This window comes from Chenopodium album, chromosome 12, assembly GCF_948465745.1.
Source record: "Chenopodium album chromosome 12, dcCheAlbu1.1, whole genome shotgun sequence".
Classification (NCBI taxonomy): Eukaryota; Viridiplantae; Streptophyta; class Magnoliopsida; order Caryophyllales; family Amaranthaceae; genus Chenopodium; species Chenopodium album.
This window is the reverse complement of record NC_137845.1, coordinates 4029391-4056723: the sequence shown is the minus strand read 5'-3', so window position 1 is coordinate 4056723 and position 27333 is coordinate 4029391. Positions and strand designations below refer to the sequence as shown.

The following is a 27333-nucleotide window of genomic DNA, read 5'->3' as shown; positions in this document are numbered from 1 at the left end:
TTTTTATATAATTAAAAGTACTTTATTGAATATTACTCTCTTCGTTTCAATTTATTAGTCCCATATACTATTTTGGGCATTTCAAAAAGATCTACCCATATTGAACGTATTCCACTTTTAACTTAGTTTTTATTTCTTATTTTATACATATTAAATTCTGATTGGTTAAATTAATTAATTGTTAATCGATAACATGACTCTAAGTAAGGAAATTACTCCCTTGATTTATGTAATTATGGCTAATGTTTTCCTAAAAAAAAAAATCAAAAAATTTAAATAAGGCAAAACTATTTATGAATTGTTTTTTTTATATTATTGTTAGATTTCAAATATTCTCCTTTTCTTATTTTATGTGATTGATTCCATATGAGACTATCATATTGAAACGGAGAGAGTATTTGTTTAAGGTGAAGGGAACAAGACATAATTATTTGTATTTTTTTTTTTACAAGTATTTATCTTACCTTAAAAGATATTCAACATCATATTTAGTTCACTTTGATTTATTTTCTTCAATATATGTTTGTTATGATCTGGTTTAAAAGACCAAAAGTAAATCCAATCATATATGGATTACCAAAACGTTGGGATTCCATAGACCAACAATGATGACATTTTCGATCATGAAAGGAAACAAGTTCAATATTTACTGGGGAAATAAATTCCCTATTGATATTGTTTGAGATTAGGTTAATTTTGCTTTTAAAGGTTTTCTAAGGCATAACTTTGACCATTTTAAGAATATTAGAGTCATGGGTTTGGCGTCATCTTTGGTCTCTTGAGCGGTTAAGCCCTAATTACAGTAAACTACTCCGTATCTAATTAAGAACTTGTCCTTCCAATTTAATTTCGGTTTAGAAATTAAATTATGCAATCAATTCCGTGTTAATTAATGATGTTGACCAGAAATTAACATTAATTTAAACAATAATCAACCAACCAACTACCACGGTCCTAGTTTCCAGGTTAATTTATCTAATTATCACAAACTAGAGTACTATGCAAATTGCAAATCCTGACAAATTGAGATTAGAGTATAGACTGTAGACAGCCTGAAAAATGGGTAATTCACTAATACACATTCCATTCCTATAAAGTCATGTTAGTACTCCATATCGTGGTCCGTGATTTTCAAGGACATATTGGCATGGTACCAAACATTATTGTTATCCACTATACAAAAAATGTCATCATTAACAAAATTTAAGTAAATACGACAAGATAGTTGAATACTTGAATTGTTTACTCCACACATTTATTTAAGAAATCACGTCAATTATTTTGAATTCTTTGTTTACAATAAGATAGATATACAATGTGACAAAATTATGAACTTTAACTCGATAAATTTAAAAATGACAAATTCAAATAATTTTAGATAAGCCATATTACAAATATTCTCGGGGTTTATTTAGGGATGACGGGGAGTTTGTTTAATTGTTTGTAAGGCCGAATTCACTTGAGCTAAATAAAAAAAAAAAAAAAAAAAAAAGAAGGGAAAGTGTATAGCTCAAACTTGAGTTAAACTACTAATAGCTGCATATATAAATATATAATAGCGGTTTAATTATGTTGTCACAGTAGCATGGGGCGCCTGTGTACCAAAACTTTAGGTACCCTGAAAATTGCTTACTACCTTCTAACATTCCCAGTTACATTCCTTTACTAGCCAAATAGTTTAATTCTATTACAGTAATACTCTTCAATGGAGGCTGATGAGCAATTATACCTAAACTGTTCTCATACCGAAAATATTTTCTTCACTTTCTTCATCTTCCTACGGCATATGGGGCATGTACCTGCCTTTTCTGCTATCCTGCAAAGTCGATCTCCAGAGTTTATTACACAAACAACAAAGCTGATCAAAAGGCCATGTCAAATAATAATGGAAACAAATCTGTGTGTTTTTAGGTCGACCTTGTTCTTTTTTACCTAAATTTAATTGTTAAAACTGATTCACTGATTGTATACTTGAATGTATGCAATTACTAAATTTAACTTATTATAACTGATTTTTCCTTGCTAGAATATGTACATATTCTGTAGTAGCTTAGTTATATCATAAGTTGAAGAGAATGAGGCCTTGGATTATGAAGCATAAGTCGATAACTAAAATTAAACTTGCCTTGATCCACAGCTGAAACAAGCAGCACAATGTCCACAAGGCAGGAAGAAAGAGTCCCTAGGAGCATCAAAGCATATAGCACATAAACGACGAGTATTATGGCTATGATGGACTTCTCTTCCTATTGAGACTTCCCCTTCAAGGGAGTCCTCTGAATTCATCTTTTCTTCAAGACCCTGATCCTCATCGCTAGGGATTGAGTCATAAGATGAGCCCCAATTTGAGTGATCATTGTTCTTATGGGAAAGCAATGGCTGTCTTCTGTCAGCTACACTTTCGCTCACTTGGTTTCCAGTTTCATCTTCGGTGTTAGATTGAAAATGGTAAAGGTATCTGAATAATACTAAAATGAGTGCTGCAACTATACCTGCATTTCATTATTAATGATCCATCATTCATATGTAGTAAATTTATACACTAGCATGCACAAATATAATCAATTGTACTGTGGTGTATTCCTTAAAAGGGTATTGAGATGCCAAAATCTTACATGATCCACCACAATATGTGACCCATTGTGGTCCAAAAGAAACTTGGACATACCAATCATTATCATTCTTAACCTGGAATCAATTAGGAAAGATGAGTAACAATAGTGTTTTCAAGCACTTGTGTATTAATATAGGGGCAAAATTATGGCAGTAACATCACACTTCAGTTTTAGGCCGTCTAAAAAAAGAGGGGTTCACTTTAGTTGCACGGTGAAAAGGACCTGTACACCTACTCGTCAATGCATTAAATGGATGCAAAATCTGGTTGTATATGAAGAATTTAAAATTTTGAGGATGGCTGAAGTGATTATTGATTTAAGGGGGACTCGAGTTTGGGCTAATTGATAAAGTTTACCTGTCCTGGAACTGGAGATGTTAGGACAGCCGCATTAGGCTTCAGAAGGATAAGCTTGAAGCTGCAATCGCGATCTCTTAACAAGCACTTAAAATGGGCATCAGTAGTATTGTACAGAAGAGATATTATGGTAAAGTTCAAGTAAACCTGTTAGAATGTAACTAGTCAGTGTCAATTATACTCAGATAACAAGCCAAGTAGCTAGCAGATATTGCTGTCTGAAGTATATTTTATCCACTTCATAGATGTAAAAAAAATTATGTACTAAACGCCCTTTCTTCAGACGATTAGATGAGTGAGATAATAATCTTTTAGTAATAAGCATGATCACCTCTGCTTTCTCCAGGTTCAAGTTACCCACTGCTACAAAGTAGGTATCTGACTCTTTGATGTCTATCGCAATATTACCACTTCCTGCACAAGATAAATTAATTATATATGCACATAAATGAGAATGAATTGGAAGTTATCTAAGATAGGAAAATACTTGACAATTTTATTCAATGATTTTCACCATACCATAGATTATGTGCCAAGACAAGGTTGTATTAGGATAGGAAGGAGAACTTATCCACTCTAGTAGACTTCCTCTACCTGCAGGTTATAAAGAAGTAAACCAGATCAGCTGAAACATCTAATCAAGTGGGTGTTACCACTCGAAAACTCTTGTGTTAAGAGTTAACCCTTCAACATTTTGTTATGTGCTCATAGTAGGATGCGTCCAGCTTGAGATCACAGTATACAGCTACTACAAAAATTATGTTGCAATATTGAGATATCATGTACCTCGAGCAATTACAAAAAACAAGGAGGCAGAGCCGGGGACTTTGACATCATAGGATACATCAACTCTAGATCCAGCATTCAGGTAATAAGCCCACTCCTGCATGACATTATGAACCTCTATGCCTTTAAGCTAAAGATAGACAAAGAAAAGTTAGAAAACAACTAATGATTGTGTGGAGAACCTACCTTGTGATAATCAGGCTCTATAAACACAGTGTAATTTTGTGACCAAGTGGTTTCAACATCAAGTGAAGGTAACTCATGGAAGCCGTAAAGCATTGGCCCAGCCATTTGATCATCTATTTGTTGTGCCTACATGTTAAGACAAAAATCAGTAACTGATTTGTACAATACCACCTATGGTACTCAAAATCCAATACTTAGCTTGTGTCAGACAAGAGTATATACGCATCCAAGTTTCAAGCTCATTAAAACTACAATTTTTCGTAGAAAATGAAGTGTCATGTGTCCATACCTATGTCAAAGTGTAAGAGTATTGACACCCATACTTAAGGCGCAATGAAAAGACTTTGAGAAACACGGAAATATAGAATAACATATGGAGAAGAAACCCATATAAAGGGAAAATAACCTTAATGGAATGCACAAAGAATGGATTGGTTTTGATCAAGAATGAGCAATTTGGCCCCAGTTGTAAGTTGAATGATCCATAAAACCCAAGAATCAGAATCATAGATGCTGCTGGTTGGAAAATTCAAAGATTTAAGCAAACCCCAAGTGAAAATTATTAGCTTTCAATTGTTAGAACAAACCATAAATAATATTTTAAAAAATAAAAAAATTTAGTGACAGTAATTAAGTGACTAACCAAGGAACCAGAAAGTGAGTAGCACAATTAAACAAGACCAAGCATCATTTCTAGCATCATCTGAACCCGAACTGATGAAAGTTATGTGAAACCACTGGAAAACAAGACTTGGCTGCCAATGCCAAAGCAGCGACCTGTCGAGAGGCTGCTGCTGCTGATCTTGTTCATTGTGCACCTCTGTTTGCTCTGATTCTTCTAGCTGTAAAGCAGGGGATGCAGAAGAAGAAGGAGCATTACCATGATTAATTGGTGATAATGTTGAATATGTTGTAATATGCTCTTGTTCTTCCATTTTATGAAAAAATCAGATAATTGTTTTGGATTCATAGGGTTCATTTACTAAGGTGAAGGTACAAAGTAGAGAAGATTGTCAGTCTTCATTTGATACTTACCCTTCTTATTCCTAAGAATAGTAGTTGGTGACTGTTAGTTGAAATTTTCACAAGTCACATCACTTTTATGTAATTCATAGTAACATGCAAAATTTCTTCCTTTTATTCTTATGTCAAATATATTTGGATTAGAAAAAAATGAATAGTTCATTCAATCACATACAAAATTGTACTCTTTATACTAGTTCAAATTATTCCATTTTTGTGACATGTCAAATAATTTCTAAGGAATGAAGAGAATAATATTTACTCTATATAATAAACCATTCCTACATTCGAATTACTAGATCATGGTGGTTTAAACGAAATATACTCCATTTGATGATTCAAACAGTCATACATATACACAATTACAATTTACATACATACATCATACATGTATATGTTATAGTAAGTAATGGAATTGGAAATGATCAACACCTATGAAAATGAAGGACTTCATAGACCTTAATAGGACTCTGGGATACCACCAAGTTGGCTATGTAAATAACCATCTCTTGCAACTCTTTAATACTAATGGAACATAATATCAAAATAGCCACATTGATAACCAAACTCAATCTCAAGACTTTATAAACCTATTGATAGGCTTGATGTGGTTTCTAACCAACTTATATGACCTCACAGGATACCCCACACCTGCACTTCAATTTTGGAAAAATCTCACTGTAACCGTGAATTGTAGCCTTTAGTACATTTAGGTGATTGGCACCGCCACTTTTCCTTTACATTGTCAATTTACCCATTTACAACTTATGCCTCAGTGCCTCCCTTATTAACTCAAGGCCACCATCGCCATGACGCCACGTGACTTTATATAACATACTAGTGATTATATATGATTTTAAACAATATTATATGACCCCGAGATGCATCTCCAAAAATCCCGTGATTTTTAGATGACTAGTCCTGAAACTTCCGAAATTGGTCTGATTTCGTGTATAGCCTTCAATTTTGGACTTTTCCAACCCAAAATGAAAAGTGGTCGGGGTTCTTCTCATGGATACCACATCACCCCAGGAGGCTATTCGGGTGGTTGGAACCATCCACTTTGCCTTTAAATAATTATTTTAGTCATTTACATACACCGATACAAGCCTCCCTTAATTAACTCAGGCCACCACGAGCTGCCTTTATATGACCGATTGATAATCATACATGGTTCCAAACAACATTTATGACCCTTGGACACATCCTTTATAATCCCAAGATTTTTTGACAGCAAGGCCTGAAACCTTCGAAATTGGTCCAAAAGCGTGGATTATAGCCTTCGGTTTTGGATAATTTTTTACTTTTTTGGATCCGAGAAGGAAAGAAGTCGGGTGTTTTACATGAACCATACAACACCTCAAGAAGCCATTTGGGTCAATGGAATCCTCTATTTTGCCTTTAAATTGTCAATTTACTTATATACGTACACATCTCCCTTAATTTGGGGCCACCACAAGCTTTTATATGAAAGACTAGTGATTATATTTGGTTCCAAAAAACATTGAATGACCTGGAAGGTATCCCTTATAATATCAAGAATTTTGGACACCAAGTTTTGAAATCTTGGAAATTAGCTCAAATGTGTGGATTATAGCCTTTAGTTTTGGACTATTTTTAACTTTTTCGGACCCATAGAGAAAAGAGGCCAAGGTGGATCCTATAGACCCCACAACACCTCAAGAAGCCATTTAAGTGGTTAGAACTTTCCATTTTGCCTTTAAAAGTATTCATGTGACTTTATTATTTTTAATGCACCTCTTGTTATTAACTAAAAAGCCACCATATGTCTTTAGGTGACTAAATAATAGTCGTATATAACTCAAAACAAAAACAACATAATACGACTCTACATTGCATCCTCTATGATCCCGAAAGCTCTAAAATTGCAAAGTAGGGCAGACAGAGCAGAATAGCTTAGAAGAATAGGGTCTTAATGTTATTTCGTGTATTATATAACCTTTAAATTTGGTGTCAGGAGAACAAAGTACTTACATATCCTATCCATTTGCTTCAGGTGGATTTGTAATATTCTGAGATCCAAAGGAAGAGCTACATGCCTACGTGTGAAGGATAAGACGGTACTATATGATGATTCTAACGTGGACACGTGTCTTGTGCATGTGAATTATTTTTTCAACGCGGCGTTTTAAACTCTCCAAACGACACGTTTTAGGCTTGGATATTTTGTTGTACTAGTAGTCATTATTGTAGGTGAGAGAGAGCACAACAGAACAGAACCACAATTGAAGAATACAAGTAATAAGAAAAAGATGGGATCAGAGACGTTCGTAGAAGTGATTCTTGCAATCCTGCTGCCTCCTCTTGGTGTCTTTCTCCGTTATGGCATCGCGGTTAGTCTCGCTTTTACTCACCATCTTTTTTTTTTTTTTATTTGCATTACTTTGACTATTACACTTCCTTTGGTAAGTTGTACTCCGTATTAATAATTTAAATAAATACGAAACAATTAGTTAATTAAGTGGGATTTTGTTAATTATGCCTTGATGGCTTGATTTATACTCTCATACTAACAATTATTATATGAGATATTAATGGTTCAAATTATGCATTTACATGCCAATATCAAATTTTTAAATCTTTTACTTTTTGATGATTGATGATATTAATGATTCAAATAATGCATTAACAAGCAAGAATTAAACTTAAGTTGTAAGATGATAAAAACAAGTACCAAAATCTGAAATTGAACCTATATCATTTTATCACAATTATAGAATCTGATAATAATTCTATGTTTGTCATTTGCAGGTTGAATTCTGGATATGTTTGTTATTGACAATATTGGGCTACATACCGGGAATTATATATGCTCTTTATGTTCTAGTTGCTTAAGTTATGTATTAAGAAACTACTCCTGCTACCAGTGTACTTGGTTTTTGTAATTGTACGATACAGTGTACTCTTTCAAGCTATTTGTTACTCTGTATCTTGATTTTTTCCCTTTTTGTGTGTGTTAGTTTTCTTGTGTAAAGTTATGTGATTTTACATTTCTATAATAATATAATATTCCTATTTCAAATGTCATACTTGCTATGACTTGATCCTCAAAGGTGCAGTTTTTGTTGTGATTCTTGGAACACCATCATATATTATAGTAACAAAAATACGGAGTAAGAAATAAAAATGGTTTGATATGAAAGGGAGAAAGAGGGTTAAAACTTAAAAGTGGTTCAGAAAATAACATACTTGTGTTGGTTTTCATTAAAGATATACGGAGTATAGTACTAAGTGTAGTGTTACCGTGTTAGTGTGTGCGTTCGCGTGTGTGTTAGAGATGAGTAAATTGCCTAATAACATAGTTAAAATCCATAGATAAATGCACGGAGATGACCGGATTTCAGAGTTTAGCATACTGAGAATGAATCAGTGTGCTTTTGATTGTAAACTTAGGTTCTTTAAAATGAGCTTAGCTCTTACATGAAACTACTGAAATTGAGCGTGGAAGATTGAACAGAAATAAAATCCAATGTAATCTCTAATATTTTCTAAACAGCAGTTAGCCGAATTGGCCAAGTCATAGGAGGGCCTAATCTCAAGATGCACGAAAAGAATCGAATTACCTAATCACAGGAGTCGTAGGGCTCGTATCCTTTATCCAAGAAGGTCATTATAAGAAGAAGAATGCAGCAGCAGCAGCAGCATCTGCATCACAAGTTTCGCGTAAAAGAGTACACAAGTACAGGGCCAAAGCACAAGCATCAGGCAGAATACAAAATTTTCGATTTGACAAGGACAAGAAAAGGGAGGAGCACCCAGGCAATCAGCCTGATTTACAAAATTTTGTAAATCAGCGCTTTTCGTGGGCCCCATTAGTACTTCATAATATTTTTATATTCTTCTGTGATTTTTGTCATTAAGGACGGATTTAAGCCGTTAGTGGGGTCCTTTAACGGAGCGGGTAACGTCGTTACCATCAAACTCATACAGGGAAGAATTAATTTTTAAAGTTCGACCCTCTAATTGCCATTGTCATCCAAGTTGCTATCTTTCAGATCCTAGTTGATCAACATTTAAATCAAAAATGACCAATCAATATTGAAATGGAAAATTAAAATTCTGCCATGACCCAATGCTTTAACAGTACAAGTAAAACCATAATTGGGGGTTCAAAAATGCCAACCAAATGCAATCCAGCCAACCCAGTAATACGAATTCGTCAAATTCTAATAGTAATAACAAATAGCCCATCTTAATACATAAAGCGCAAGAACTGTTAACTTACGGTGATACCACTAAGCCAAATCAGCACGCCCAGTAGATGGTTTGAATAAAATTCGCCAGCGATTCGCAAGGTACGAGTTCTTCGCACATATGGTGGCTTGTATGAATTAAAACACGCCGGAAATTACAGAATTGTTGTCTATTTTGGCTCGGACAAGGTCTCAGTTGCTTGAGGGAACTACAACAAGCGTGTTCTTGGTCTCAGGGAAGATGTTTCTCTAGGAAAGAAAAATAAGGGTTCTTCAAAATTGGGAAAGTGATGTTAACGCTTTGACTATGGAAGACGTTAGTCAACATTTATCAGCAAACATTAACGTCGCGCTCTTTTTACGTGTTTACCCTTACCTTTAATAGCAAAATGACATTACTACCCCCTGATTGACATTATTTGCCAATCAGGCTGATATACTTGTATTTCGGCATCTGTCTGCCAAGAAACTGAGTTAAAAGGTCCATGAGACGGTACTTAAAATAGCTGATCAGATAGTATCTTAAGAACATTAGAACATGTAAAAGACAGGCTAAATTATTGGACTAGATCCAAATTACAGCGAGGGTCGCACCATGTTTATGTTATTATGTTGTCATCTCAGTTATTCACATCTTCAACAAGTTGATCAAGCAGTATAAATGTAGGCAAGAGCTTTCTCTCCCGACAAACTGTCTCCAACATAAGCAACCATGAGTTTGGCTCTGGCCTAAAACCAGCCTCTAACAGCTCCGACAATGCTGTAACAGCATCATCTGCCCGTCCAGCCTCACACATACGAACCAATAGTTCATTTGAAGTTGCATGATGAGGCACGAAACCCCTGCCAAGCATCAAACTCAATAGCCAGGCAGCCTTTTCTAATTCATCAACACTGCACAGAACATTCAATGTGATTCTGTAACTAGCTTTGTCTAAGAAGACGCCTTCATAAGGTAGCATTTCAAGCATCTGAAGAGCTTCCTTGAACCTCTGTTGCCTACTTAGAGCTTCAATGACAATTTTGTAAGTTATAGCATCAGGTTTGCAGCCTACTTCTCTCATTTCCTTGAGCAATAGCAATGTTTCCTCAAGTCTCCCTTCCCTGCCGAAGAAGTTAATCAAAGTAGTATAGCCAATCGTATCAAGCTTTATACCTAAAGCCTTCATCTCCTCGAACATTTCCAGGGCTTCCTGTATTCTTCCTTCCTTGCATAATCCGTTCACAAGAGCAGAGTAATTAAACACATTTGGGGCGCATCCATTATTCCTCATGAACTCTATTACCTTCTTCGCTTGATCAACCTTACCATCTCGGCAGAAACCATTGATCAGGATATTGTAAGTTAAGGCATCAGGGACAATCTGATCCTTGGAGATCATCTCTTCAAATTGATCAAATGCTTCCTTAAGTTTTCCACTCCGACATAGACCATCCATCAGTGTAGTATACGTGATCACATTGGGATAAGATGCTTTTTCTTTCTTCATCTCCTTCACAACCTCAATGGCTGACTCAAGGTTCCCATGCCTGCAATGATACTTGACCAAGATGTTATAAATACAAGTATTTGGCTTCATTCTATGATTTTTCTTGGCATTCAACAAAAACTTTCGTGCCAAATCCATCTGGTTCGACTCCACAAGGAGATTAAGACAAGTGCTCACAGCATTAGGTGAAGGCCGATCCCTAACATAAGGCCGAATCAAATCAAACATCTCAACCACCTTTTCATGCATACCACACTTGGAGTAATGCTTCATAAGGTTAGTAAAAATACCCTCATGAAACCTGCACGCCGGTTCATACATCATTTGTCGAAAAAGAGCATCAATGCCATTAAATTTCCTCGCCTTAGCAAGCTTATTAAGGATAGTAGCATAAGTAGCATTGTTGTGGTTAAACCCCCTTTGCTCCGAAACTTTGTTGAATATCTCCAAAGCACGCTGAGGATCATTCTCACGTTTGATCAAGTCTATTGCCCGTTCATGAGAGATATACCGCGATTTCTTGTATGACTCTTGCACGGGTGGGGGTGGGGGGTCTGACTTTACTGGGTTTGTTTTAGGATAGTGAAGAGGAGAAATCCATGGTAATGATGATGATGAGAAACAACGTGATTTTGGTATTGAAATTTTCATCTTACACCTTCAAAAAAAGTCTCATTTCTCTCATAAGCAAATCAACAAACACCTTATCTGCATTCCCAAAATCCCCATTAAAACTTGTATTTGAATCTTCTTCTACAAATAATTATACTCAATCTACCCAGAAAAATGTCACTCAAATTACAGAATTAAGAACAACAAAAGATTGAAGGTGGGTACCACCGATTTCCAGCCAATGAACAGAGAACAGAGGAAATTTTTTGCTGATTTTATTTTCAAAGTGGGAAAATAATTTCTCCATTTAAAACAAATACTTTCGGGTCGGGTTAAAGTACTTGGATCGGGTCAAATTTCCCATCCAATAGAAATGGTCCAAACACCTAAATAGCACACGTGTCATATTTTAATTGGCTGATCTTGTCATTTTCTTTTTAATTTAAATAATAAAATCACAAATAAATGAAAATTACAGTCAGTTCATTACACAGGAAAGCGAGAGAAGAAAGATGGCAAGAATGAATTCGATCACCATTGCTCTTCTATGGAGTTTTGTTCTTTTCGGAACCCTAACTCAAATTCAGGTACAATTTTTCAACTTTTTTATTTGATCTATTTTTTAGTAATTTTTGCAGTTTTTTCCTTTGATCGATTGAATTTGATTTTTAGGGTTTAAGGCATATGAATTTCTGGATCATCTTGATTAATCTTAAAATAATATAGGTTAGTTTGTTTGGTATTACAAAGTTTGTAATTTTTTGGGGGAATTAATTCAGGCTAAGAAGAAATCATCGGAAGATCTGAAGGAAGTGACAAACAAAGTGTTCTTTGATGTTGAGATTGATGGAAAACCTGCTGGTACTTTCTCATCTCATTGATATGATGCTCTTAATTAAATTGATTTGATTTATATTTTTAAAAAGTTCGAATTTTTTCAGAAAAAGATTGGTTTATGATTATAGTATAGATGTATTAGTATTGCAATATTAATTCAATTGGAAAAAAAAAAAAATACTGTGAAATTATGTCTCTGATCATGTGATTTTCTTTGAATTAATTGTAGATTTTCCAGTCTTTTTTTTCATATTAGTAATTGAAAGAAAAAAGATCGCTTTTTGCATCTATTCTTTTCATTTAAATCTGAAATTTTTAATTAAGCAGTTTTGTTAATGTTATAATTTGTTTTCAGGTCGAATTGTTATGGGTCTCTTTGGCAAGGCAGTTCCCAAAACAGTAGGTAAATTGTTGCACCTTTTAACCGGATTCAGTTTATTATCTGGTTTATGATCTCTATGTGTTACTGATTTTTGTGTGTGTGTGTGTGTGTGTGTTTTTTTTTTTTTTTTTTTTTTTTTTGTGTAGAAAACTTCAGAGCATTGTGCACTGGTAAGTTATTAACCTTCAATTATTTACAAAGATCCGATGTTCTGTTAGTAATAGTGTCACTTAACGTCGTTTTATAATGGATTATTGAGCTTTAATTTCGAAGGATGATAAATTTAGTATTGAAGGAAATAATGGGAGAATTGTGGCAAGTATATGACAAAATATTAGGTGATGTAAGATGTCAGTGTACTAAAATACTAATGTGAATTGGTAGTAAATGCTATTTGGCTGCTGTAACGAAATGTTGGTTGATAATAGTTCAAGGAGTAATTCTGCTTTGTTCCTGATGCGCATATTTGATAATGGTTCTGTGACTATGTGTGCTATTTTAGGAGAGAAAGGTATTGGGAAATCTGGAAAACCCCTACACTACAAAGGAAGCACATTTCACAGGATTATTCCCAGTTTCATGATCCAGGGAGGTGATTTCACTCTTGGAGATGGAAGAGGTGGTGAATCAATCTACGGAGAGAAGTTTGCCGATGAAAACTTTAAGCTAAAGCATACTGGACCAGGTATATTGGTGTAAATTATTGGAAATCTTGTGATTTCTCAAATTTAAGTTTATTCATGAAATTTTTCTGCATGATGATATGGATCCGATGTATATTCTGTTCAAAACTTTTAAACTAATTTTATCCTTGATGTATGTGCAGGTCTTCTATCTATGGCAAATGCTGGTAAAAACACCAATGGTTCCCAGTTTTTCATCACAACCGTAACAACTAGCTGGTTAGTAAAACTTGCATTTAAAAGAAAAAGTACTTTGTTGCCTTTATATCTGATTTGGCAGTGTAGAGGGCTTTTGTGATTAAAATTGATGGATAAATTATGTACTAAGTATTAGAGAATTGGACTATTGGAGGTACCTGAGATCACAGGACTAGGACAGACATTTCACTAAAAAAAGTTCTTCAGAAATGGGTATACTAGTTATGTTTTGAATTAATGATTTGTGCTTTACTCCCCTATACTAGAACGTCCCTGGCTCAATACTTCAATTATCCCTCATCTTTGATCTTGCCAAGTAGTCTTCCCAATTCCCCTACATAACAAGTGAAAGTAAAGGTATTGCCAATGCATGTCACTTTCTATTTGTCAGTTGGCTGCGTATTGAAAAGATAACATTTTGAACTGAATTTTATTGCCAGATTTCATCTGCAAGAAAAGTTTGAGGCAATAGAAAAGTAGAAAAGATGAGGGGACAAAAAGAAAGGGATAAATAGGGAAGGAAATGCTGGGTAATTTCCCTAAATAAGGAAATTGTTTAATCCTTAGAATCTATTTTGTAGCCAAAGAAATTAGTAACCCCTTTATGAACCAGAGGAAAATGGAAAGTTAATATTCTGCTATTCAACCAATCTGACCCTTGCTCCCCTATTGCTGTATCAAGTCACTTTCATGCAAGAAAGATAGAAATTATAAACCAATCAAGAACAAGAGGAAAATGGAAAAACTAGTATTTCTGTTATAGGAATGCCCTTCCAACTCGAACCAACCCAACCCTTACTCCCTGCTGTTGTATAGTCACCTTTATGCATTGAAGTGCAGCGCAAGAGCTAATGGAATTTTCATCCTTGTTTTTGTTGGATTAGGAAGCCTAAGCTAATGAAATTTCTGTTCTTTTGTTGAGATGTACAGCTTCGATTTATTATTTACAGTTAATGAAGCTCCAACCTTTCTTATATATTATAGTTGCAAACATGTCCACAAGTGAAGTAAATTTTCCATTTCTTTTGTTTGTTGATTAAATTATTTGTATGAATTGCAGGTTGGATGGCAGGCATGTTGTATTTGGCAAGGTGCTTTCCGGAATGGATGTCGTTTACAAGATGGAAGCTGAGGGAAGACAGGATGGTACTCCTAAAAGCAAGGTTGTTATCGCCGACAGTGGGGAAATTCCTCTGTAATCTCTTTTCAACATTTCCAAATTCCATCCCTGAACAGAGATGAATTAGGAAAAACCATAGGCACTTTACACTGGTGGAATGTGCTGACTTTGCGCTTCAGTTTCTATCTTAGATGTTGGACACTTTCATAGTGCTAAAATTGCCTTTTTTTTTTTTCATCTCCATGTAAACATTGCTTTATAATTTTGCTTCTTTACAAAAGAAGATTTGAAAGCAAAGTGAAAGCTTATGATGAATAGTGGAAGCATGAAACATTCGACAATCAGAAAGTAACAAAAATCCTTGCAGCTGACATTTCAGGAAGGATGACAACATACAATGTTTTAATTTAACTCAGATAATAACAAATAAATTCAAATACTTTTATCCTAAATAAATATACATCTCAAACATATTTACTCTGTTTTCAGCACCAAATTACTCCACTCTTTTAAGCTTCTAACTTAAACTTAACTAACAAAAAGATTACTTTGATAAAAGTAGATGATTATTACTCCAGAAATTTCAGCACTTTGTTATTCATTACTCTCTGTAACAGCATCCGCCACCTCCTTCACACCATAACCGTGATTCTTCAATATGAATTTGTGCTGACGAACCAACTTAGTGAACTCAACCGAAAGATCAGAGTAAATTGACAAAACCTTAGAAATATTTCCATTGATTTCACAAATCAAAGCAACATTTTTCACCAAATTAGCTGGATTCTTCGACTGTTGATTTTGATTCACTTGCTGAATCAACGCCATATTTTGATCCAAAACCGATTGCACTTGCTCTAATCCGCTGTTGAGCATCTTCCTTAGCTCGATATCAAAGTCATCACCACCTCCATCGCTGGAAAATTCAGTTTTCTGGCGAAGATCATGGTCATCAGATCTCAAATTGAAAGGATGATTATCGTTCCTCTTTAAGGTTTCCATGATTGAATCCTCTGACTAATAAGTTTTGCAGAAAATGTGAAATTTTCTCGATAAACTTGGCGAAAATGGACAATGGACCTGGATATTTTTTTAAACAAATCATTTTTGTCATCTTCAAATTGGCGGGATTGTATTTAATAATTTTTAATTTGTCTTTTTGGGCAGTTTTCGAACTTTTGCTGGTATTTTTGAAAGAAAATACGTACGGAATACATATTCGTATCTTCGTCTAACCTGGGATGAACAAAACTGTGCTGTCATTGACTTTGACAAAATAAAATGGCTTAACAATATACTCCAACCGTTTTGTTTCTTACGTTTTGGCCAATTTTCACTCAAAAAAAAAAAAAAAAAAAATTCAAATGTAAAAAACAAAAAGGAATGGAAGAAGTTAGACATTGAGGGAATGTTTTCCTTTGAAAATTAATAGAGGGAATTAATGCGTGTGCTAAATAATCACAAAAGTGAGGTCTGTGTCCTTATACTGTTGTACCCCAGCAGCAGCATGTCTCACACTCTGATGCCAGCATAAAATGCACACAGCACGGTGCACGCACCTCTCTGCCTAGGTGCACATATGTTCAGGTTTATGATAGGCAGGTGAACTCAACAAAATCTATATACACCAGACACATAACAAAATATAGAAAATTGACAGCAATCGACAGATTCCATAATGTATTATCATTAACCAAATGAATTTGTACAAGAATTACAAAAGCTGGATAGCTGGAAAATAAATCCCTTAATGTCTGAAGTGTGTTGTAAGAAATTCCTCTATTTTCCTGCCATCCCATATGATAAATACATGTTCTATCTCACATCTAGCATTTGCCAGGTGAGTCCATCCTCTATAGATTCTAGCAACAAGCTACAATTAATTTATACAAATCTGCTCTAGTAATCTAATCAGACTCACTGTCACTTCCAGAATCCAGAAAACTGAACTCTCTTGGTCCATCAAGTCTAATAAGCACTGTACCATGGTTCTCTTCCTTCCACTCAATTCTTTCGTTCTTGAGAAGGTTAACCACCTGCATTCATATCAATTTCCAATTGAAGCATCGCAAAGGGAAAAATTTTGCAAACAAAAAATGATATAGTATCACTTGAAAATTCAACACCTAAAAAAGTTCACATTGCTTCTGTAAGAGAAAACAAAACATCTTACATGAGCTTGAGATACTCCCATACATGAATTTTCACTAGCCCAAACTTCAGGCAAGAGCACATAATAGATACAATAGCTTGATCTTTCAAAACCAAGAGAACGAAAAGCAAATGATGGATGTCTGAGAAGGGGGTATAACAGTTTCATAAGGACCAGCACTGGTACCAAAAGGCCACTAGATTGTCACCCCTCATTCTACAAGCAGCAAGTCAAGTACCTAAACTTTTTTTTTTTTTTTTTTTTTTTTTTTTTGAAACCAAGTACCTAAACTTAATAACTAATTCCGTAACTTCAAAAAAATCCAGTGGATACAAGCATACAACTACAGCAAAATCAAGAAAGCTCATCAATTTTTCTAAGAGTGGTCAGCAATAGCTCGGGCCATATAAGCAACCAATTAGCAACAACACACACTATCTACAACCCTTCACTTCAAAAAAAGCTCCAGAACAGAAAGAATGAAGAATGTAATGGAAAAGTACTTCCCAATTCTAGTCACTAATAGAGCAATATATATTTCTTTATTTATCTATTTGAGGATAATAGAGCATTATATCTTTTAATACCTTACCTATCTTTCTAACATCTGCCCCTAAAGACGTAAAACCTTCATTATGTTATATGTTTACAAGGAGCTGATAAATGGATTGAACTTATAAACAATAGCTAAGAAGCTGTGAGTGCATACCGATTGTTTCAGCATTGACTTTCCAAAACCACTTGACCCACATCCTGTAATTATCCGGATATATTGCACAGCTAAAGCAGAAATTGTATAAACAAAAGTAAGAGAACTATTAAGGCAAATGTAGTAACCCCAATAAAAAGTAAATGTAGAAAAAAACTGCTCACAAGATATGTATGTTCCAAATAGAAGATGAAGCTTTACAAGCCTCATAGCTGGCTTAACATGTTGCCCATGCAAATCAATTGTCAAAACATTTTCTATTCCCTTATTCCTGCAAAAATAACATTGCCTCAACTCTTGAGATGTGAAAAGAAGCAAACAAAAAATATCATAACTCTTATATTGCATGGCCATTAATGAAGCAACCTGGCCTTAAAAATTTGCATGCTTGCTTTTTCATCTGCTTCTCGAGCCATTTTACTGCACAATTTACCCTAACAAAAATAAAAAGTAGTGTCAAGATCTAAGGAAAAAAATATATATCATAAAACGGAAATTTACTAGCTTAGACAGAGATAAGAAGCTCCACTCCTACACAAAGGTATTAAGTACAGAAGTTTGATATTCAAGACCATAGTTACTAGCTTAGAATGTAATAGGGGATTGCAAAGAAAATGAAAAAGAAAAATAATAAATAAATCTATTTGAAAACATAATCAGAATAAGATGCACCCACACCAAAGGGACCTCAAAACGCAAAATGAGGAGAGATAAGTACACATTAAGGGCAAGCAAAGCTCAGATTTCTTAGATAAAAGGGCAGTCAGTCACTCATAGAGTACTATACACAAATTCAAATAGTAATTTTTTTAAAAAAGCAATTGAAAGACTTAAAACTCCAAAAGTATCCCCAAGTAAAGTAACATTGTATCAAGTTTATTACTTCCTCTGTTCATTATTAGTTGCAACAGTTCAACTAGAAAGCTCAAACACTTTTGATCAAACTGTTGCAACTAAATGTGAACGGAAGAAGTATTTTATTTTTTAATTATATAGTTGAAGGAAAACTAAATTCCCATCTATTGGCCAGTTTTATTCTCCCAACTATTGGCCATGGGCAGTACATGATCCCAGACCATCTGGGCAATATGACACAAGGGGTAGAGAGAGAAATAGAGAGGGGTGGGGGCGCTGAGAGCTAAGCGGTAAGAAGGTACCTGCTCTGACATGTAAGAAGCATAGTTCTTTTCACCATTGGAATATGCAGCAGCAGCCTGCATATAATGCCTCATTAGTAAGTGATTCGGTGAAAACAACTCAACAAAAGGTGGATCTAACAATATATACTTCTTTAAAAAGGGTTTCTTATAAATTAAAAGGTAAATTTGTCAAGTATAACACGATTACAGAAAAACTACCGCAACTACTGTACCCTATTTGCAAACAACTTTTGAGAATATGTCAAAAACAACCTAAAAGTATTATGTTTAAAGAATGACATAGCTTGGCCCACCACTGATCATCCTATGAGTTTTATTTGCCCACAAAGGCCAGTAATCATCATTATATTGTCCTTGGTTGACAAAATAATGAAGAAACGAATATAAAACTACATTAAATTATGGCTTAAAAGTACTACCAATTAGAGAAGGAAAAAAAAAAAGAGAAGAAATCTTATAAGGTAATTATTTGCCCAAAAAAAAAAAAGAAAATTGTTTTCCAAAAGTGTTGCTGTATATAATAGGTACCTTCAAGACTTCCTTTTTTTTTTTTTTTTTTTTTTTTTTAAGTGAAGCATATAGAAAAATGCATGGATTTTTACTTTGGTTGGTCCTACAAGGTTTAGGCACCAGGTTAGCAGCCCACAATAAGGCAATGATTTGTCTCTATTTGTAAGGGGAAAAAAAATAAAACAAAAAAAACAAAAAAACAAAAAACAAAATTAAAAAAAAATGATTTTCAAGTGCTTTATTTTTATCAACAATTTTCAAACAGCTATTGAATTCTCGTTGTTAACATACGAATACATGATCAACTAAAAAAATTAATCTACAAATCATTTTATCCTTCCCAAAGTCCCAATACAATAAAAGATTAAGCAAAAGAAGAATAGTTCATTAAGAATATAAACCTTTTGGTAACAGGTTTTCATTTTATCCCATTCCTGTCGTGCTGTTTCCCTAAACACCAGATATTCAGCTCCTTTAGCTGAGCAGATAAATTAGACACAACCCAAAAGTAAAATCAGTAAATACAAAATTCAAAGCAGTGATCAATACATTAAGGTAAAAGAATAGACAATATACTGTAAATGAATCAAGCAGCACAAATCAAACTTCAGACATTCTAGAAAAGGTAAACTAACAATTATGCAAAAACTATTGGATTGATCATGCAACACACACCAACCACAGGAAAATGTAAGTATGCAAAAACTATTAAAAAAACTGAAAATGTCACAAATGGGGTAAATAATTGACTTTCAGGAAATAGGCAAATATACATAGATCATTATAAAATTGAAGATAATTGGATTGATCAATCACAGAAAAAATTACGTACAGAGGCTAATACAAGAGAGATATTTTTCTTAGAAAATAGATAATGAAATATGAAGACAACAGAGGGTCTAAATTACTTCACAAAGGACACAAACTAAGATGATATCCATTGCATAGAATCAATCCACTGTTTTAAGAATACAATGCTGCATTCACAAGTATACAAAAACCAAGGTTTATATGAAAGAACATTAAGAGAGAATTATAGTTACAAAATTACAATCATATTATAAACTATAAGGGTGTCACCAAGAATTATGAAGTCATACAACAAGATGGTTGACAAACACATGTAGGTCGAGCTCCATTTACATCAAAATGTCTACCTATCTATCTCATGAAGTTTGGGACTGATTCAAGAATCACAAGGAAACAAGATGTGAAGAAATACCAAGAAACCCTTTGCTTAAACAATACTTAGAATGAACATACTCACTCCTGCCAGGCAGAAGAACAGAAGAATATATAGCCCCCAAGAGCATAAACAATTGTAAAAAATGAACAGCGAAATCAGTAACGAGAAGATTTGACCATTAGGTCCATTACCCCCAGTCCACCACATCCGCCCCCCCCCCCCCCCCCCCCCCCACCCCCACCCCCAACCAAAAGGATAACTGCTAACTTGCTAAGTATTCTAGTCTTCATAAAATGAAATGCCAGATAGGTAGCAATTTATATACCTTGGGTGTTCAATTCTCGTGCAATAAAGCTAGAAGGACCAAGTTGAACTCGCTTCTGTGCAAAAGACTCCATTTGTTTCGCAACATTCCTCCAGTTCATGGTAGATGGATCTTGCTCTGAATTCTTAGGAATATGAAACAATGATTCTAAAACTTGTCGTGGTAGCTCAGGTCCATCAGATCTCAAACTTTCTGCAGCTGGATTACTTGAATGATCAGAACAGGCAAGAGCTTCTGCATAACTCCTGAGGTCATAAAAGATCATTTTAATCAGATAACCTTGCAAATAAAGAATAGTTCAGACACGAAGACAAATAGAAAAGAATAAACCAGCAGATATAGAATAATTAGGAATATAGAATGATGAAAAGTACATAAATTTAAACAAGATAGCATTCATATCAAATCACAAACTTATATACAACTTTGTCATACTGAACATTTCCATAGATAAGGAGAAAAGGGACCACCAACCCTGCCATCTAAGTATCTAACAGAGCCAATACATCACAAAGGAGCCACTACCCCATAATTATTTGATGGCCTTTTAGGTGGTAATCAACAAGGAGAGAAATATATACCTGCCATTAAAATCAAGGAGCCGTAAATTATCCTGGAAGTCACCTTCAGAGGAATAAGAATTTGAATCAGATCCCCTATCAGTCAGTTGCCAAAACTATTTCAGACGAGCAAACAAAACATATTAGTATTTATCAGAGTGCACTTACTGAGTTAAAGGAAAAATGAATAGCCGAATAGGGCTTATCACAATTCACAAACATGGAGTTTGCAAACATAAAAAATTACAAACATAGAATTCGCAAACAAGGCAACATGTATAGGTCTATAGGATATTAGTTGAACACTAAACCAGACTGGCTCATGCCAAAATACAGGTAGGAAAGTACTTGGAAAAGTATGAATAATAACTCATTTATTCCAGCTTTACTTAAAAAAAAACACACACACACACACACACAAACTATATTCAACTCTAAAGACCAATTGAGGCATTTCAATATTGCTGTCTCTATTAGTTTGTTAGTTTGTGACAGGTAAAAGGAGGCAAAGCTGCATTTATGTCTAGAACTCCCCAGATCCTGCTCAAGCAGAAAATATAATGAGCAGTTCTTGTAAATTTTGACAAAAAGGAAAAAATAAGACCACCTTGTATATGGAATACCTAAAACCTTAATTGGGCTCTGCAAAGGTCAATAAAATTAATCTTTACCACTCAACACTTGCAGGATATTGTTTCCCAAAGGCATAAAATAAAATCATTTTGCAAGAGATACAGAGAAGGGAGTAAACAGCAAAAGAGACAGCACACTGTTCTTTGTAGAAAGATCCCACATGCAAGCAAATAGACTAATATCAGAATTCGTTTTAAATGTAGAGATGCTTCAGTACCCAATAATCATTCAGTACAAAGAAGAAGAAAAAAAAAAGAAAAGAAAAAGAAAGAAAGCAAGCAAATAATCAGACAAGCAGGCATGATGCTTCAACCACAAAATGAAGATATAAGGTAAAATCACTCACACCATCAATACAATCTAAATTTCTTGAATATTCGGCACTGCTTGAACTAGAGCTAGAAGATTTATCACTGCCAGATGATTCACAAAAAGGTGCAGATAGATCAAGCAGCACCTCCAGTGCCTGCAAAAGATTCAAAATTTTATTGAACAAGCTGCAAACCAACATGTTATAAAGCTAAAATGATACTCCCTCTCTTTGTATAGAAACAAATTTCAGTTTAGATTATTTGTTGAACTTGGAGAAAAACACATAACCAGGGATTCAAATCTCAGTTGCTATCAAAATTTTGATAACAGTTAAAATGGACTTAGAATTTATTCATGTTCACATAATTCTATCTACTGCTACTCTGTATAATGCTATTTCATCACAGGTCAGAAGAATATTAGATTTATAAATATTACATCAGAAAGGTATAAAATAAATATCCACACTAGGTCAATCGATTGATGTGTGTTGGTATATATGTATTTTGCTACTATGAACAAAAACAGTTAACAAAAAACCTGATAAGATCCATGTTCTTTTCTAACAAAAGAGAGATATGTTGAGTTTTTTTATTTCAGAACTTAGTTCTCAAGGTAGTACCAATATGTTCCATCATATTAGTAGTAAAGGGTGGGAGAGAGGGGGGGGGGGGGGGGGGGGGTGGTTGATCAACAACAAGTATGCGTACATTTCTCCAGTAAATTAGATAATCAAATTGAATATGAGCAAAATCTAGATACATATGTTCAGAAGGTAGTACAAAAAGTCAGCGGGATATAAGGCTGTGTTCACTGTCAGCAACATCAAATGCATTACACCCTCAAAAGTATTGAGTTGGAACATACCTCTATATAAAGAGTTTATTTATCCTAGAAGGTGGAAAATATAACTTCCATTAATATATGGCATAATAAATGCTAGGGAATGAAAACCTTACAAAACCCTTATAGGACCTGTTAGATTTCAAGACTTTAACTGATCAGTTGCTTCCCTCCTCAAAGTCCTCAACCACCACCACAATGTGCAAGACCTTATGGGGAATTGGGGTTCCAAATTCATGAAAACCTCAGGAACAGGAAGAATATGTAAAATAAATTCAAGGAGAGTATAGGTTACTATCAGAGTAAATTTTGGAACAATTTTTAATTCTCAAACTACAGCCTTAACATTTACTTGACCAGCTAAATCATAAAAATGGCACTATTTGGGATAAGATAAGGAATCCCCAAGTCACTCTAACATTAGGTTCTTCCTTTGAAAGTTATTGGTTAATAGGAACCCAAGGCTCAAATATAACCCAATCTGATTCATACACTTTCTGAAAGTGTATTCAGACTTGCCTAGGCCTATTGACATCTAAAAGTTATAGATAAATCCCTACATCCACCCAAGACTTTAAATCTTGGTTCAGAATCAACTTCACCAACACCAGATCTGTCATGGGCAATGTCCCTTGGAATGCCATCTTCATGTTAACCATCTGGCATATCTGAACTCTGAAAAAGATGAAACCCCGAGACACTAACTGCCAAAAGCATCTCTTCTATAAGGATTGGTACTTTACTCCCCACCAAACCCTATCCTAAAAACAATGTTGATGCTACATTTTCAGGTGAACCATTTGAACATGAACTGATTGCAACAACGGAAACTTTACAGTAAACAGTTCAGCAGAAGTGGACCAGCTGTTTCACATTCTCAGACTACAAACAGGCACTGGAACTCATACAGAGACCAGGAAATTCAGTCAATACTAGAAACATTGTTACTGCAATAGTGCAATGCAGGGAGTGTGCTGGACAAACCCCAGGACACAGTTAGATTTGAGTAGGTCAACATGTAAATGGGATTTTAAATAGGGTCATAAAAAATGCCAGATTGATAGGTTTAAACTTCAAGTTTAATCAACAAAATAGCGAAGAAAAAAATTTTGTTCTTGATTTTATCCAGATTTTCTAATTGATTGAACCAACACAAACTACAAAGGCAATTATAAGGCACTCAGCATGCAAATAAATGCAATTAAAAAACAGCTGGAAAAAAAAAAAGCCAAAGATAACTGAAAGTATTCTAAATTAAGATGCTAAGGATACCTTCTCAACATCAAACCCACAATTACCTGCAATAACAAAATACACAACTCTTTCAGTATAAGGTGGCCACTATCCACAAGGATATTTATTTAAGATGCCCAAAAGGTGAAGGCATGAGGATAAGCAATCAAGCTTGACATCACAAAAGCCATGCCCCATATTCATAACAATTGATGAAGAGAGAATAAAGTGAAAACAAAACGGAATAGAATAGATAGTCATCAAAAAGTAAGGTTAATTTTAAAATGATGGAGGCTACCTTTCATACTTTCATTATTTAGGCATGCAATATAACAAAATATATAAATCAAAAATAAAAAATTTATTTAACAAAAAAAAAAAACTACCCAATTTTGACCCCGTGCCCAACAATTAGTTAACTCACATCCTTTCCCAAAGAACCAAAATAAACAATATAGAACAAAGAAACGTGATCCAAAAAGACTCTTATTTTGAGAGCCTTGATGACCTACACGGACAAGAAAATCTGCAACATAAGTGGATATTATGTCCCTTCAAAAGTTCAAATTCCAACTTTAAGAAAGGTAAAAGAGTGACATGATCAACAAAGCATATGTTGTTAATATTGTTGAGTGATCCCCACAATTTTTGTAAACCATCAAGCATAATGATGCCCTAAGGAATATTTGGCAAAGAAAACCCCCTTTAATCTGCTCCTTGTGGCCTAGTTCATTTCACATGTACATACAGATTTTCTTCTGTTATTTATAGATTCCCAACAAGTTCAACTAATAGTTCATAACAGGAATACACATGTATGTAACACAACATCCCAGGCAAGGGGGAAAACTGCAAAAAGCAATCATCTAAAATCCCCCCTCAATCCCTACTAGATGATCATGGTCAATAAGTCTGTAGCTCATGATAGACAATTCACTTATAAGAGCTAATGTCCACGTTTAACATTCGTAATCTAACAGTAATTTTACTCACAATCAGACCAACAAATCCAGCAAACACTATCAGCAAATAGCATAGATTAAGCATAAAAGAACGGACAATCAGACCAACAATTCCGAAAAACAAGTTTTAACAGTTGAGCAAACAATATCAGCATATAGCATAAATTAAGCAGAACAAAGTACAGAAGACTCACATAGCACATCTCTAACAACACCCATGTTGAGTTCACATTCGTCTCCGAGCATAGAGCAGAGAAATTGCTCTGCCTCCTCCATATTAGCCTTGGCACCACCCAATCCTTTTTCCTTGACAAGATCCTTTCTCGAGCTCGAGGATACATAATCCTTCCCGAGAACCGCCGAAACCGTTCCTGTAATAGCCACCATATTTTTTCCTCTACTCCCCCTAGAACTCCTAGTCCTAGTGCTATCAGAAAAACTGCTCGGTTCCGGTAGACCCTCGGACGAATTCGAATTCGAATCCAATCCAAAACTTAGAGATGAACTAGAACAACTACCTTGAAAAACCTCAGAACTTTCTGGTAAACTACATAGAATTTCAGCAGCTTTGTTTGGATCACCATTAGCTTCCTTATAAGCTGATTCAGCTTCTTCAACAGAAGTCAATGAAAATGCTTCCATCAAACTAACTATGATCTTTTCTTCCTCACTTTCAGCATTCATTTTTTTCGTATTTCCAGTAATACTGCTACTTTGCTGCTTTGAAGGCTGCGCTCTTCTCTTCTTCCTCTTCGATTGCTTCATCTCTATTCAAAACGAAGATTAATTTAACTGTGCTGAACTTAGGTTTTAGGATTCGTCGACAAAATCAAAACAATTGAAAAAAACAAAATCAAACTCGAATTCAACAACAGAATTTTTTAAAAAATTAGGGTTTTGCCCCCGATGAAAAACTATCAATTGGGGGAAAAATCGAAAACCCAGAAAAATTGAAACAAAAATTGCAAGGCTAACGAGGAAGCAATTCAGCAGAGGAAAGTGGAATGGAAAATGAGGGAACCCTAATTGAAAAATCGATTTGTGGGAAATTAGAAAGAACAGCAAAATATTTGATGGATTCCAAAAATTGTTGGTGACGGTTGGCTGCCATTATTGAAGGGGGCTTAATATGCTTTTTGGGGGAGAAGAAGAGAATGTCAATTAAAAAGTAGATTTTTGATCAAAATTCTACTTTTATGCTAAATTGTGGCTTAAACGGTGTTATCTAAACTTAAAAATAAACATGACCAAATACGTTGGATTAAGGACTCTTTAACCATAATAAAAACCTTTATTTTTTTCACTCCTATAAATAATTAGATAAAATATCTTTTTTGCCCTTAATTGATTGATGCATATCTTGATTATCTTCAATCATAAAACATATTTTTCCTATTTATTGGTACACCTCCTGATTTTGCCTTTTATCAATGATACACCTGCTCTAATTATAATTAGTTGCGGCACACCTGTACTTTGTACAAATTAATTACCGTAATTAATCTGTTGTGTAAACATTAATAATAGGTTAGTGACATCAATATCTACTGTCACATCTACTTCGCTTACCAAATAGTAAAATTGGATTATCACCCATTCGGCATAATCAAATATGGAATTTAATAACAAATCAAAACCACAATTACTTAAGAACACATAATTAAATCTAGGACCAACTATCAATGACACTTAACCATAGAAACTCAAACACCAAAATCGAATTATAAATGAAAACAAACACAGATTAAGCAAACAAGCATAATCAGACGCAAATCAGCATAATCAAACGTAAAATCCGTGCAAATTTAAATGGAAAAATCTACCAACAAATCAAATTAAACCCAAATGCATCCATCAACAAAAGCTAACAATTTAAATCGAAAAACACAAAATTCAAAGTACGAAACAATACTAACCTTTTCCAATCAACCAAGTAGCGCTAAATTTCCAAGAATTTTGCTTCAATCGTGCGTCAATTAGAGGTTTTACAGAGACATAGGAGAGAATTAGCTTAGAGGGGATAAAGAAGATGAATGATCAAAATTTTGTCTTTTATATTGGCAATTGAAGCCTTGGATGGAGAGTTAATGAGTGGGGTGCAATTTAGTCTATTCATGTTACTGTTGTCATTAACCTATTATTAAAATTTAGAAAATTTTGACTTTTTACCGCCTCTAAAAAATGACTTATTTGCTTTTACCACCTGCATAAAAAAAAAATTTATTTTACCACCACATAAAAAAATA

At 34.5% G+C, this 27333-nt stretch overlaps 5 protein-coding genes across 6 annotated transcripts; 1 reads left to right on the top strand and 4 right to left on the bottom strand.

The window, feature by feature from the left end:
- Positions 1–1563: 1563 nt before the first annotated feature.
- On the bottom strand, positions 1564–9550 carry LOC145571679 (E3 ubiquitin-protein ligase APD2-like). Its single transcript, XM_081630707.1, has 12 exons — positions 9213–9550; positions 8551–8632; positions 4587–4785; positions 4350–4456; positions 3944–4069; positions 3758–3854; positions 3491–3565; positions 3303–3385; positions 2972–3118; positions 2616–2688; positions 2126–2492; positions 1564–1816 (listed from the first exon to the last, which is right to left on the bottom strand). The coding sequence occupies exons 4-12, from the start codon at positions 4449–4451 to the stop codon at positions 1741–1743; spliced, it is 1146 nt and encodes a 381-aa protein (XP_081486833.1). The 5' UTR covers positions 4452–4456; positions 4587–4785; positions 8551–8632; positions 9213–9550; the 3' UTR covers positions 1564–1740.
- Positions 9551–9660: 110 nt separating this feature from the next.
- LOC145571678 (uncharacterized) lies at positions 9661–11513 on the bottom strand. Its single transcript, XM_081630706.1, has one exon. It carries the CDS (start codon positions 11319–11321, stop codon positions 9801–9803), a length of 1521 nt encoding a protein of 506 aa, XP_081486832.1. The 5' UTR covers positions 11322–11513; the 3' UTR covers positions 9661–9800.
- Positions 11514–11747: 234 nt separating this feature from the next.
- On the top strand, positions 11748–14850 carry LOC145571677 (peptidyl-prolyl cis-trans isomerase CYP20-1-like). Of its 2 annotated transcripts, XM_081630704.1 has the most exons (7): positions 11748–11869; positions 12062–12143; positions 12475–12522; positions 12648–12671; positions 13004–13186; positions 13328–13403; positions 14443–14850. In XM_081630704.1, exons 1-7 carry the CDS (start codon positions 11795–11797, stop codon positions 14579–14581), a joined length of 627 nt encoding a protein of 208 aa, XP_081486830.1. In that variant the 5' UTR covers positions 11748–11794; the 3' UTR covers positions 14582–14850. The 2 variants fall into 2 exon arrangements, with proteins under 2 accessions (XP_081486830.1, XP_081486831.1); XM_081630705.1 differs by lacking the exon at positions 12648–12671.
- Positions 14851–15096: 246 nt separating this feature from the next.
- On the bottom strand, positions 15097–15504 carry LOC145570690 (protein ELF4-LIKE 1-like). Its single transcript, XM_081629848.1, has one exon. It carries the CDS (start codon positions 15502–15504, stop codon positions 15097–15099), a length of 408 nt encoding a protein of 135 aa, XP_081485974.1.
- A 667-nt stretch (positions 15505–16171) lies between these two features.
- LOC145570090 (SMR domain-containing protein At5g58720-like) lies at positions 16172–27110 on the bottom strand. The gene is made up of 12 exons (XM_081629083.1): positions 27004–27110; positions 25282–25854; positions 24165–24190; positions 22084–22203; positions 21126–21220; positions 20545–20789; positions 19435–19511; positions 18521–18577; positions 17730–17797; positions 17528–17634; positions 17364–17434; positions 16172–16538 (listed from the first exon to the last, which is right to left on the bottom strand). Exons 2-12 carry the CDS (start codon positions 25850–25852, stop codon positions 16410–16412), a joined length of 1566 nt encoding a protein of 521 aa, XP_081485209.1. The 5' UTR covers positions 25853–25854; positions 27004–27110; the 3' UTR covers positions 16172–16409.
- Positions 27111–27333: the final 223 nt, after the last annotated feature.